The sequence below is a fragment of the Pithys albifrons genome, chromosome 4, assembly GCF_047495875.1.
Source record: "Pithys albifrons albifrons isolate INPA30051 chromosome 4, PitAlb_v1, whole genome shotgun sequence".
Taxonomy (NCBI): domain Eukaryota; kingdom Metazoa; phylum Chordata; class Aves; order Passeriformes; family Thamnophilidae; genus Pithys; species Pithys albifrons.
In genome coordinates, this window is record NC_092461.1 from 8,243,384 (window position 1) to 8,257,635 (window position 14,252).

At 34.9% G+C, this 14,252-nt stretch overlaps 1 protein-coding gene across 3 annotated transcripts in view; it reads right to left on the minus strand.

Moving 5' to 3' along the window:
• EXOC2 (exocyst complex component 2) overlaps positions 1–14,252 on the minus strand; it is a 126,267-nt gene that overhangs the window by 32,776 nt on the left and 79,239 nt on the right. For all 3 annotated transcript variants that reach the window (XM_071553342.1, XM_071553344.1, XM_071553343.1), the window contains 7 exons: positions 13,699–13,760; positions 11,015–11,095; positions 10,026–10,085; positions 9,140–9,201; positions 8,191–8,257; positions 6,099–6,215; positions 3,658–3,799 (listed from right to left, as the gene is read on the minus strand). In XM_071553342.1, coding sequence (XP_071409443.1) covers positions 3,658–3,799; positions 6,099–6,215; positions 8,191–8,257; positions 9,140–9,201; positions 10,026–10,085; positions 11,015–11,095; positions 13,699–13,760 — 591 coding nt within the window. The remainder of the gene's footprint in view (positions 1–3,657; positions 3,800–6,098; positions 6,216–8,190; positions 8,258–9,139; positions 9,202–10,025; positions 10,086–11,014; positions 11,096–13,698; positions 13,761–14,252) is intronic.

Genomic DNA, 14,252 nt, shown 5'->3' on the forward strand with positions numbered 1-14,252 from the left:
CAGGTTCTGGAAAGCTCACTTATCCAGTGAGTATCAGATTTATCTGTCCTTCTATTTGCACTTCAAGTCTGTCTCTTGTCGGAAGAATCCCTTGCAATCCATTTAGACTTCTAAACAAATGGATTAATTAGCTGTAACTTCATTTCTAAATCGTACCCTACATTTTTACTTCGTTCATCTATGCCTGGTTTCCTTGATACCAGGCTTCATCACAAGCGTTTTGTTCCAGTCTGTTCCCTCTCTTTATTTCCTCCCCAAGAACAATTATTGTATCCTCCCCAAGAACAATTCTATCTTCCCCAGAGCATTATCTTCCCAGTAGTGCAGATCAGGTGTTCTTTGCAGAGAACTCTTCAGAAACAGCTGTCTTGAAGCTCTGGACTGGACTAGCAACACAGGAAACTCACCATCAGAAAATTCTTAATGCTATTCCTAACCAATTCACAAGTATTTTCATACTCACATTTTAAAATATGCCCTTTGCAAAAAACATACCATAGCATCAATATGCCCCTACTCTGGTCAAATTTTCACTTGCCAGATGGAATGAAAGAAAGGTTCAGACTGCCTTTTACCTTATCTTTTAAATGCGTGCAAACTCATGTCTTGGACCTTTTCTTTCCCTTCAAAACAAAACAAAAAAGACTCCAAACAAACAGAAAAAGAACTGTTCTTGCCAAAATTTGCCTCTTAACTATCATTAGTACTATTTGAAAGCTATTGCAGAAACAGCCCATAAATGAAAAGCTTCATGCCAAAATATAATGTTCTGGCAATCATCCAGTAAGGAGCATTGAGTACCTTCAGTTATGCAACACTACACATCACAGAGTGCACCACTCAGAACACAAGTGGGGTCTAAATAGTTTGCCTTGTCAATGCCATCAACACTTTTTTCTTTTTAAAATTAAGGCTACAAAAGTCAAGATCTCAACCAGGGAAATTAATCACATAAAATCGCTAAATTTTGCAGTCATAAAGATTACTGAAGAAGAGATAATCATGTCTAATACACAGATTTTTTTTTACCCCTCAAAAAATCAATGTGTCAATTTTTAACAAATCCTTGAGTGATTGGTGTGTTTGACTCAGTGGGATCCACTCCCAGTGGATGCTATTTCAGTTTAATGAAGTAGCTATTTTTCATTCTGTACTATAATATAGAGCTTTGTTTGTTTGTTTGGGGTTTTTCTAAGAGGAAAATAGAACAATAGCATGTCTACTGCAGTACTAACTGCATCGTTTAGATTTTGTAAGGGCATATTTTCTCAACTAAAATCTTATTGTACAATTTAAAATTGTTTGTGAATACCAGTTTATTGAAAAAGAAAACCAATTATATGACCTTTTTTTTTTTCAGTGAATACTGGAAAAAGTCAGATTCTCAGATGCTCCACAAAGAGGCTTTTTTTGCACCCCCAGGTCCTTTTCAATAATGAAGTTTCCTCTACCTTGTCCAAGTGGTTACATACTAATCACTTACTGATTTTATTGTCAGAGCACCAAATATTTCCAGGATCAATGAACCACTGCTATAAGCAGACAAACTTAAGGTACTCAAAGTTACTCTCTGTCCTGGTTTTGGCTGGGATGGAGTCAATTTTCTTCCTAGTAGCTGGTATATTGGTATGATTTATGTGCAGCTGAGCAATGCTTACTCTAAGTCAAGGACTTTGCATCTTCTCATGCTGCTCTGCCAAGCAGTGGACTGGGGCTCCACAAGAATCTGGGAAGGAACACAGCTGGGCAGCTGTCCCTGACTGGCCACAGGGATATTCCATGCATATGATGTCATATGATGTCATGTTCAGTAGATAAACCAGGGTGAAAGCTGGCACAGGGTTGTGCTCCTTGGGCACAGGCTGGGCATCAGTAAGTTGGTGGTGACATTTTCATTTGCATCACTTTTTTTTTTTAACCTTGGAGTTTATTTCTTTCTTCATTATTGTCATTTCCTCTAAAATGTATTATTATTATTATTCTTTTATTGCAATTATTGAACTGTCCTTATCTCAGCAGACAAGTTTTTTTACCCTTCTGATTTTCTCTCCCATCCCACAAGGGCAGTGGAGGAGAGACTGAGCAGTTGTGTGGTTCTTAGCTGATAGATGATGTTAACCCACAATAGTCTCTTATACTAATAGTCAACAGGGTGCATTTGATAGAAGAATATTAATAAGAATGATAGTTCATCAAGGTGGAGAAACTCAAGAGTGACTATATTTTCCTTTTTAATACTGTCTAGCTTGGGGATTAAGGAAAAAAAACCCCACACAACTTCTCTACTACTTCAAATTGGCCAACAGTATGATATGTAATCCTAAAGAGGAGTCTTTAATATACGTAGCTTCCACTTTGTTTTTTGCCAAGAAGTTGGAGAAGAGGAATGTAAAACCAACAAAAAATTGGATAACAAGCAGGCTAAGACCCACCTCTATTAGAAATTCAGTATTACCTTTAAACAAAGAAATACTACAGAATAATCCTAAAGGCAATGCGAGACTAGTAAGTAGATGGCAATGCACGAGATCAAGAAATGTGCATATAAAAAGCTGACATGACATTTTTGTCCTGGTTAGCTGGTAAGAAACCAAACATGCCAAGTGAAAACATACTTCAAATATGATGAGAAATTGAGTATTGTTCAGATACAAATTTGAATGTGCAAGATGAATATCTAAGTTATTTCCGCTATACGTTGTATTACAGCACATATTCTGAGCACAAAAGCAGTACCAAGAGATAGAAGAGACACTTTTCTCCAAAGTAATAAACCCTGAGATCCTTGTGCTTATAAGTGACCAAGCACTGCAGCTCTTCATTCACAGATTACCAGTCGGCTTTTTATAATTACCTGTGCATCCAATTTTTAAGCGCCACAAAATTTCTACTAAGCCTGGCACATATAAGTCTATGAAAAATTCAAAACAAGAAAGTACAAATGGATTTAGACAAGATCACCTTCAAAATGCCATCTACTATGTCACTGCAGCTGATTAATTTCTGCTTGGTATTAACCAGGCATTTATGTGGTAAGTGATTTAGATATATCAGTTTTAGATATGACAAAATACACGTTCAAAGGACCTAAGTGTGCACAGTATTCACTACTGTGGAAAAACCACTCATTTATTTAATGCATCCTTAAGACACACGCTCTTAAAGCACGTAAATAATGACGAGCATCTCTGTCATTTTAAACACGTTTACCTGCCCTTCGGTGGTTTAACATTCTTTGCTGAACTACTCTTATAATACTCATTTTTGCATAATTTTACCTTTTCAGCACTATAATTACATCTATTACCAAAGTAGCCAGATTGTCCTGGAAACAAATCCCAAACTACCTCAACGAATTTCATAAGAAAGTAGCAAAGATGGCTTTTATAATTCTTCCTATTATATATAAGCAATGAAGCAAAATAATCATAAAAAACAAGTATTAAAGAGATTATCAATAATGAAAGCAGCTTTAATCATTTGAGGGTATTTGAAAAATGATTTAGGAATTAAGTAAAGTCTGTGAGAAAGAACTTATAATGAAAACTGTCAAAAGTTAAAAACATAGATTAGAAAAAAGTTTTTAATTGCACAGTATATTTTAGCTCCTATCAATCACTGTTAAATAATTTCATAGTTTAATAAGCAGATATTTACCTGTTGGAACAAGACAATCTTTCCAATCAAAATATCCTGCATAAATGCCAGGTTCTAAAGACCCTACTATTGGATCTGCCTTGAATTCAATGTACATTTCAAACAGTCTTTGATCCAGTTCTTTCAAGGATTCCATACTAACCTAAAAAAAAAAAAAAGGCAAGAAAGAACATAATAAATAGTCATTAACTACAAGAATTAAATCACAAATGCAAAAAATTTCCTCGTCTTCTTTAATTTTCAGTAAAAAGTAGCAATTACTGACATGGGTCAATTCATAATTACATATATAAAAACCTAAGAACTTCCATATTATCTGTGCATTCTACCCAGACTATTTTTTTTGATAGTACGCAGCAAAGACATTTTTGTGAGAAGTCCAAGGAAGTTGGCAGATCATACTGTCTGCTGGCATGACTTTTTCCCCTGCATATCAAGGTCTTTATCTTACAAAGTAAACAACTGAATTTTGTCAGTGCTTTAAAATATGCTGATAATAATTTCCATCATGATACATGAAGATTTTTGTATGATAACTCATATTTATCAATTGTGATTTTACAATTTCTCATTATCCACTCTATATTTGAAAAATCCATGATTTATTTGGGAGTCTCTGCCTTCTGAAACTGAACAAATGGACTTTCCCTCTCTACTTGAAGGTAACTGTAGAGCAGAAGCAGAAGCTGCAGCTCACCAACATCTGCAGAATTTTTTGCATTAACAGCTCTCCATGCATTTTTAGTAATTCACACAAGTTAGCCATACTGAAAGCTAAAGGAATATGCACCATTTGTTCACTGTATCTGAACAACTTTAAATTTACACAAGACTTTCTATTAAATATAGGTACCCCCTGTAATTATAGCTTCTACAACAATTGTAGAACACAATGCATATCATAAAATGTTGAAGTGGAATGTCAGTACCTAAACACAGTAATGGATGTTAAATGAAAATAAAATGAAATGAAAATGAAAATTAAGATGAAAATATCATGTGACTTCAAGTTAAATGTATTTACCTTTATGAATGACAGCTTAAGCAATACCAAAGTAAAGCTTTTAAACCAATTTTCATTTTCCTCAACAACTAGCAAAAAAAACCCCCACAAAAATATATGTAAATGATAATTTCCAAAAGCAAAGGGGTTTAAATGTGAGGAAGAGGGCAGGTCTGTAGATCAGACAGGGAATTCAGAAAAGAATACCAACACCTGATTATTCCCTTCTAACCATTTAATGCTGCAAACTACTGAATAAGGAATGAAGCTTATTAACTGAAACAACCAACTCCCCACTCTAAACATCTGAGCTTCTATCCTCTTTTAAAATTAATGAAGGGCTCAAAAACTGCCCTCTTATCTAATTACCCAAATCTTCCCAGCCAGCATTACCAAGTGGTGTCCCATATATGCAGTATTGCATCAGTCAGCACTTTCAAAGGGTTAATGAAGATTTGAAATTAATCTGCCACTTCAACATTTGAATTTAGTAATTTATAGACCTACCAAACTTTTAGTGGCAATACTTTCATGTGGCTGTACCAGGCAGGGTGTTGAATACATACATAGCAGATGTCTTAGTTGCTTATACAGATAACACAAAATGTACCTTGCTCAGCTCTCAGTAGCAAAAAATGGCAAAATATCCAGAGCAATTTTCTGTATTGTACTAACCATACAAATCTTAGCAAGCCCATTTAAATCCTATTCAAAATTACTTCAGTCACAGAAATTTAAACAACATTCAGGCATAATGGGACTAAGGATGTACCATATAGTGGAACAATCAGTTTGAGTGAAATACTGTACTCTGTACTGGAAAAGGTAACATTTTACTTCCAATCAACAAATATTTCTGGAAATAAACTAGCTTTATGGTCTTAAGGATTAAGTCACAACATTTCTCATAAGAAGTGATTAATCTTTACAAAAAGGCAGGAAAATGAGACAGCTACTGCCACCCACTTTGACATTTTCGTTCTTTGAAAAACAAAAAACAACAAAAAACACCCCCCAAACACAACAAAAACCTGTGAACTAGTTTATGAACAACAGCTATCAGTAATGCAGACTGCCAGATGAAATAATTTATCAAGAGTATTTCTGAGATAACAATCTTTTACTCTCTGCATTGAAAGACCACAGTGTCATTAAACAGCTTTACTAAGAAATCTGATAAGCTTTGCCATTGAACACACAGGTCCTGAGCAAGAGGTCACATTTTCTAAACTGTTATTTAAGCCTTTTATGAACACATACAGCCAAATCCTTGTTGCAGTTGTGTCCAACTGATGCTTGGAGTCCTACTCATTTGTGGAAGGCTCAGCTCAGAGTCCTTTTGGCTACTTGACACTTGCACTTACTTTCCACAGAACGTAAACCAAACAGAAATCTGTTTCCTTCAAGCAATGATACTTATTCCAGCACTCTCACTTACTTGAGTTATTTTATCAACACCTTGAAAGCCATGTTTCTCAAAATGTTCAGCTATATTTAGGAAGGTATGACGTTCCAGGTAACGGCAGTTACTGAGTGCAATTAAAAGTCTCTGTTCCTAAAAATTTGTTTTAAGAGAAGAAAGAGTATAATAGTTAGAAAAAAAGAAACATCAGCATAACCAATAATGTAAATGTACATAAAGGGTTTTATTGACTCTCTGTGCTTGATAAACGTGCTCATAAATAAAGTGAAGTTTACAAATACTTTTGTCCATAAACCACCAAGAACTGAGTGATTATCAGGTATGATGACTGAACATGTGTGCTTTTTCTTATAGGATCTGGAGCATTCACTGGAATAGTTGTGACTAATACAGGATCGCGGTTAAGACTTCTTTACAAAAATTGGGTCTGGACAGCTTTCCAGGAAGCTGTTTCTGGCTTTTACCTTGTTTCAAGAAACATGCTAAGAATTACGACCACTGTAAAATCAACTGAAGATCATCTTCACTTTCACATGAAGTTGGCTAAGCAAGGAAAGCAAAACAAGTACTGAACAAATGCACTCACTCTAAAATACTAGGAGGTTCAGGAGCACATAACACAATTTCAGCAGTTTGAAAAAATTCTAGGTGGTTATAAATTATCTCGATTCTTCAATGACTTTTTTTTAATTACAAGGGAGACAAATATATTCTGGAGTTGAGATACCACAAATGCCCTTCCCTGACCTTGATGTAAGAAGATGTAGTTTTCAAACAAAGAACCAAACAAGACAGAACCACTATTTAAATAGATTGGGCCTTCTCTCTTCCCCTCTCCTTTCTCCAATGGCAAAATGTTTTTCTACCTCAGATGGAAGTTAAAAGTCAACCCAGAAAAAATTTTGAAAACAAAATTATTTGACAAGGAAGTCATCATAGTAGCACTGATATGATTGAAAATGGTATTGGTTTTCAGACCCACAACTCCTGGCAGTTCTGCATTTCGGTAATATGATGACTAGAATTGAGATGTGCAGTTGTCTATTACTTTAAGTTATAATCAATTAGCACACAAACTATTCAAAAAATGAGAATTTAAAAACTACAGTGACCAATCTTACTATGATCACTCACTTTTTCTGTTTTCATTCAGGAAAGACAAAATGTTCTGTGATTTATACAAAAAAATAACAATACCATGGAAGCCAAACATTATCTAAAATTCTTGATTTCTTATTTTTTATTTAAACATTCTTACCTATGAGATATGGAAGTCCCAGTCATAAAAATGTTAACTTTGTCAACAACTGATATAAAAATTTATTTGCTGCAATAATAAAATGATCTAAAGATCTAATTGTTATACTCTACAAGACAGAAACTTGCCCTAATTTGGCAATCTGTGATTTTTTACCCTGGCAGAAATCCTTATTTCTCTTGTAAATGAGGCAAAGCTGGGCTTCTGACATTTAAAACCTGTATTAAGGAATATTAACTTCACAACAAGAGGTTCTCACTAGGTTTCTTGCGGGTAAAAAACTACATTTTTTTCATCAGCTGCTGAACTAGAAGAAAGAACATTAAACCAATGTTTCAAGAGTATCAAAAACCTTTTTTCTAATTCCCTAAAAACCCAAAACCAAACAAGCCAAACAAATAATCAATACTTACTCTCAGTACATTTTCTGGGGAAAATTATGTTACTGAATATCTGTATCTTCATGGATTTTAAAAAGTAACTAATAATCAGACTGGTTCTAATTTAAAACAAGGTCAAAATGTCAAATCCTCAACTGACATAACACCAGCCCTGTTTTCGCTCTTTTCTCTGATACCATTTTAGTTCCTGAGGAGGATTTGCTTTCAAAAATCATTAGTCACTTTAAGATGGTAGACTAAGACATCACAAAAACCAGTGCTTTTAAAAAGAGTCTTATATTCAAAGCTTATGTCCTTATATTTTCTCATTTTTGTATCTAGGAAATGCCTCTAGAATACAAAATTGTTCTCTACAAAATAAACAATATTTACAATATTGCAGCAATAAAAAAGAACCACATTCCTGTACCTTTTCACATCAGCTTTTAGAAATAGAAGCCAAACTTACAGAAGAAAGACTTGAGTCTTCATGAATGCTTCCAAACAAGTCTGGAGATGAAACATCAACTGAAAGACTAAGAATATTGTTTAAAAAGTGAGTAGTGCTTTTGATTATTTGATATATGATGGATTTAAATGAACAGGAATTTAATGGAATCTCGTTTCAAACCCCCTCACACCAGATAATGAAGCAGCCCATGTTGTTCAGTTTTTCCAAGGTTTCCCCAAAGCCTCCAGGAGCCTGGTAGACTGACAGTGCTATTCTAGCTACAGGCATTTCCTTCTTTAAGCATTTAACTTTTCCTTCTATAATTTCTATTTTGCCACAAATTTTATTTCATTTTTACACCTACCCATCCAATGGTCATCCATATAGGAACAAAAAAAGCCCAAGTTAATTTGGCTTTTTCTAATGCATATTGCAATACTTGCCAAGTATCTGGCTTTTCACATGAGTCTTTTTAAAATTTTAGAAAGTCAGGCTACTCAGACATGTTTTGGTCTGTAAAATAAGTGGCTCATGAGTAATTATTAACATAACAAACTTTCATGAATTTAGCAGAAATATCAATAGCATCAGTAAAACAACAGAACGGAAGAAAAGGAAGTCAGGGGATGTTTCACCACGACTAGACATTACTTAGTTACAAGTACAAATCATTCCATGTACAGTCATGTCAAAAACAACATATCTGCTTCAAAAGCACACAACTTGTGTCGCTAAATAAAATGGTATAAGCAATATCTTATTATCATGTACAATCTTTATTACATGTCATGCAATTGTTTGGTATAAAAACTATCTGCTCTTATTTCAAAGCATTACTATTCAGAGGCAAAACTACTCACAAGAAATATGAAATACAGAAGACAAAAAGCCAAACCCCCACTGAAATGTAAGACTTGCACTCCCAATTTCAGAATACTACACCTAAATGTTATTTCTTTTTACTTACTGTGATGTATCTATGTCACCATCAGGTTTGGTGCTCAGTTGTTCCAAACAGTCAATAAAGACCTAGGAAATAATAAAGCAAGATCTATATTTTCTGTTAGAATTAAAAAAAAAAATCTTAAATTCACTTTTACTACAGTCAATAGAAGCAGAACAATCATCATCACCTTTCTTTGTCTTAAGCTTTACATAAATACAGTAAAATTTTAGCTATAACTTCTGAATGCATATTTTCTATTTTGTATGCATCATAGTTTACTTGCAGCAAAACAGAGGAATTTTTAATACTGGTAAGTCATTTTCATCATGCATGTCTAAAATTATGAAGTGATAATCTGCTGATTTGCAAAGAAAGCAGTTAATAGTTTTCATGTGTTCAGTCTGAACACTGAATCCCAAGTGAAAACTGCAGAAGCCTCACTGAAATTAATTTTTCGCTTTGGCTTATGATTTCTTATTGGAAGAGACTATAGAAGTAGAAAGAATGCCATTAAAGAATTTCAAATGATTTTAAAAAAAACCACAGATTTTGTTACAAAGAATATTGGTTTCTGATGAAAATCATCACTGGCTCCTTTTACTGCAGTGTACAGACATTAGATGGCACCAGCTCAGTAAGTGTCAATTGTCAGTAAAATCCTGAACACTCACAATCAGTAGAATACTGAACATGTCACTTACCCTCTGAGGATCTGACATCATTAGATTTAGTTGGTAAGCTCTACATGCTTTTAAAGTTAAATATTTCTCAGTATCCCAGAGTGAACCAGAGGAACAAGACAGTCATCAACTCAAGCTACCTTGTGGGAGGTAGGCAGGGTACAAAGTACACATTTTGGATGGTCACTTGCATTCCCTATTTCAGTACTTCAAAGTCCTCCAGTTACCTGCATGATCCCAATGCTCAGCTGGCACACATCCTCCTGAGTTTTCTGCTGCTGGAAAACCTGAGGAAGAAAGCATATTATTTCAGCAGAACAGCTTCACGTGGCTTTATTCTCAAGGAAGGTCTGAGTAAACCTATCCCAAAAGACATGACACAATTAGAGGAATGACTGATGGGACACAGTGTTTTCTTACGGATCAATTTCAATTTTTCCTCATCCTAAAAATGGGTGAGAGAATACACATACAAACAAATAGTTTGATAACCATGAGGAGATAACACACCAAAAGGAAGGAAGTCCTAGTACATGTGATATGTATCATTGTGGGCTAATGGAATTGCAGCAAAAGCTCCCAGGATATTCAAAGATCTTTATATCCAGGATTCATCATGCAAGTCATTTCACTGCAGGTTCTTTCGAATAATATTCATTAAGAAATTAGACAAGCTAGCCATAAAGATTTAAATAATGGAGGAGAGAGAAACAATACCTATACAGAGGGGTCCAAGGGAGTTTGGAAAAGTATTAAACTCGCTCAGAACAATGAAAGTTGAAATAAAACATCAGAATCACAACCAATCAGGGCCTCAAGGTACTGAATGGATGGGGACAGAAAGCTGAATTTATGTTCTGCAAGTAGTTTGGATTTAAGTTCTGCAACACTGAGTGAAGAGTAATCCCTAGGAATGGCTCTCCTTTCCTTTTTTTTTTTAAGATCTAACATCATACTGCTATCTGAAACTTATATTAGTAGCATATTTTTTCAAAAGAACAGCTTAAAAGATTTAAATATAGGCAATCTGCCCCATAGACAAATTACCTCTAATAAAGGAAGCACAAACAGAATTCTACAAGCTTGCAGAAATGTACATGGAAAAAAGTAAAGAGGGAAGTTATACCCTTGAATCATTCTCTGAAAATTGTTTTTATGTAAATAACTCCTGGGGTTTCAGAAAAAGAAAAAAATAGAAGCATAAATCAAAACTTACACTGGCCTCTCCAGGTTTGCAGTCCAGCACAGTTTTAAGAGATTGCAAGGAATGAATAATGCACTGTTCAAACTGGGATGGCTGAAAGTCAAATGAGTTGTTAGCTTTAGATAAGCTTGTCAAAGATATACTACACAAATATACAAAAACTTCCAGGGTATACGGTAAGTTTTTATTTCCAAATTATCCCTAATAAGGGGCAAAAAAATAATCATAATTCATATATAGCCAGAGGACCCTTTTGTAGTGATGCACTTTTCTATGTAAGTTATCTACAGAATTATTACCAAAGCATTGTGTACATTGTTTTATCTGAATGAGAGACTTTTACATCAAACAGACTCCTATTAAAGGGTCATTAAAGGCTTTTACAGCTGTTTGTGGTAGCATTACAGATGCCCCTGACACACTCCCTCCTCACCTCCTTGATCCAAGGTGGGACAGAATTTTACCTGAGATATCCAATATTTTTCTACATTCTATTTCAGCAAAAGATTTCTAAGAAAATTGGACTGCAACTGCTTTTACATGGACGAAAAAAAACTTCACTGGTTTGAGGGGGGCTTTTTTTTTACCTTCGGGTTTCCAAACGTATCAATTTCACTATGAAAGTGCAAACAAATTCACAACAGAGTCATTAGTCATTTTCCCCTTGTCTTACTCTCTTGTAAGTCACTTTATTTTTTTTAATGCACCTGCCTGTGAGTATTGGGCAGGAAGCTGTTGTGCAGGGCAACGTGAAGCACTCACTGCTCCAGATCATCCTAGTGGATTGAGGTCAAAGTGGACAAAAAAGTCTGTAAGCCATGTAAACCTGCTCTTCATTCAGCAGACAGTCTATGGCACGTCACCAGCTGGCTTAGGAGTAACTTTTATTTCTGTAAATGGTGGAGGTGGATTGTGAAACTGATGCCCACGTGGCAAAATGACAACTGTGAAAAAAAGCCAGTAAGAAAATCTGTATTTATTAATTTTGGATCCCTTGAAAGAAAAAGGCCAGCAGTAAAGTGCTGCTCTTGGGTTTTTGGTTCCACACAATAAAACATCACACCTCAGGAGAGGAAAGCTTTTCAGATATGTGATTCTCTGGATATTATGAAGGTGAGAAAAGCTAGTTCTGTGTTTCACTGCATCTTTGACCTGGAATATAAATGCTGAAGTGGTTATCCACCAGTATTTCCTGCAAACTTAAAATACAGTTTCTATCTCCAGCCTAAAATGTCCCTCAGGAGACTGCCTGGCCCTTTTTCCAAGGATTAATTTTTGCTAGCTTTTGCTGTAATATTACCACTATGATTTCTACTTCAGTAGATAAATAATGCTATCAAAAAACATAGTCAACTTCCACCACTAAAATTTGGCATATCTCAGACATGGCCTCAAAAATTACCTAGGAAAGTGAAGTATACAAGGAATTAAGAGGTGATTTCTAAATGCAAAAAAAGATTTAATCAGTTTCATAATAAAGATAAGTTAGGATACAGAACAAGCCTAAAGAAACAATGCTTTTGTGGAAGACCCTTTCCCCTGCCTCTGTTTTATAGATGAATATAGTGAAAAACAGAAAAGTTAAGGGACTTGCCCAAGCCAATGGCAACTGAAGCCAGGACCAGAAGCTGTAAATCTGGTTATAGTACAACTACCCAACAACACTCCTTCCTACAATATGTATATTGTGACTGCTTAATGCCCTCCTACTCAACTTCAAACACGTATTTATAGAAGCAAATAAGAACTACAAAAGTCTGTGGAGCATTTTCTCTTAGATAACACACACAGAGCAACTCTCCCTCCCACAGGCCTTTTCTGCTTTCGCAGATTGTTTTTAAGTCACTCCTACAACGTGCTTGCTGTGTTTTAGGCATTACTCATTACTGTTTATTTCCAGAAAGCATCTTGCTAATTTATCTGAATTTGGTTTCAAGGCAGTGGTTGTTTGCATGTAGGCACTCTCCTGAATTAGTTGCTTTTCAGTTAAATTTCTCATTGTAACATATAAGTGACCTATTTATTTTTAGCTACAGACCCATTCCATGGTAAGTGTGCCTACTAAGTTATGAAGCATTTTGATATGAACTGAACTTGTGACCTCAAACATGATTTTTTGCTTCAGTAAGCCATCCCTAAAAAAAGGTACTTAATAATTAAAGTTATTATTGTTTATCTCACCAAAAGGATGCTAGAGGTCAGTAGCAATTATACTGATACATTTAAATAACCCTATTTAAGGCAGAAAGCCACGGCACATATCAAGGTGCCAAATTCTTATTTATTTTTGCCTCTTAAAACACAGTAAAAATCTGCAAAACTCTTATTTATGCTGGGTTTTATTTTGTTTTGCTTTGTACCTTCAAAAATAGCGCTGTTCAGTAGATCTATTATCACTTAAAGTTACTTCACACGTAGTAGTTTACAAAGTATAAACAAAAACTTTGGAAAAGGAAGCAACAAATAAATTTGTGTTTGGTGATGGCATCTGTTAAGATTGTTGTAAAAACACAACCATTCAATTTTTCAAAAAATTGTTCTTCTTACTATATTTGCATAAAAATTATAGACACCAGTATGAGCACACATAAAGTTCAAACTAATTAAGTTTTTAGACAATATAGAAACCAGTTTTGATACACATAAAAAAAAAAATCCAGCAAAGGAAGTGCCTATCAGACACCAAGTATACCCACCAACGATGTCAAACCTTCATTGTCAACAACCCAGTCTTCCTTTTCAGCTAATCTCTTTATATCTGCAAGACAGAGTAAGAGGGGAAAGGGGGGTGTGGGGAGAGAAGGTATTCATTTACATTATTAAAAACTCCTTGAACTTGAAAAGATAAACCACAGACACTGGGACTGCAATGACTAGGCATACAGGCAAATAGCACTAAAAGCTTCAAAGCTTTCAACACTCTCAAATGACTCAGAATGGAACTCATACATGGTATGCTGGTGACACCACACAGAGAAACATATCTATGATACATGGCAAGAGTTGCATGAAGTACATTGTCTACTGGAAAGCTTAAAATTAAAGGATGAGGGCTTTGGGTTTGTTTTTAATTTGTAATTTTTTAATCATAACATAAAATACTGCGTTTAAGAACCCAAGCCTCTGGTCTATTATATTGCAGTTCTTAATTGAAAATGAAAGAACAATTCCATAGAATTTTAGCACAGACAGAAAGGACAGCATATAGTTCATATTCAGAACTACAAAAGAAGCACAAAGTCCCCCATCC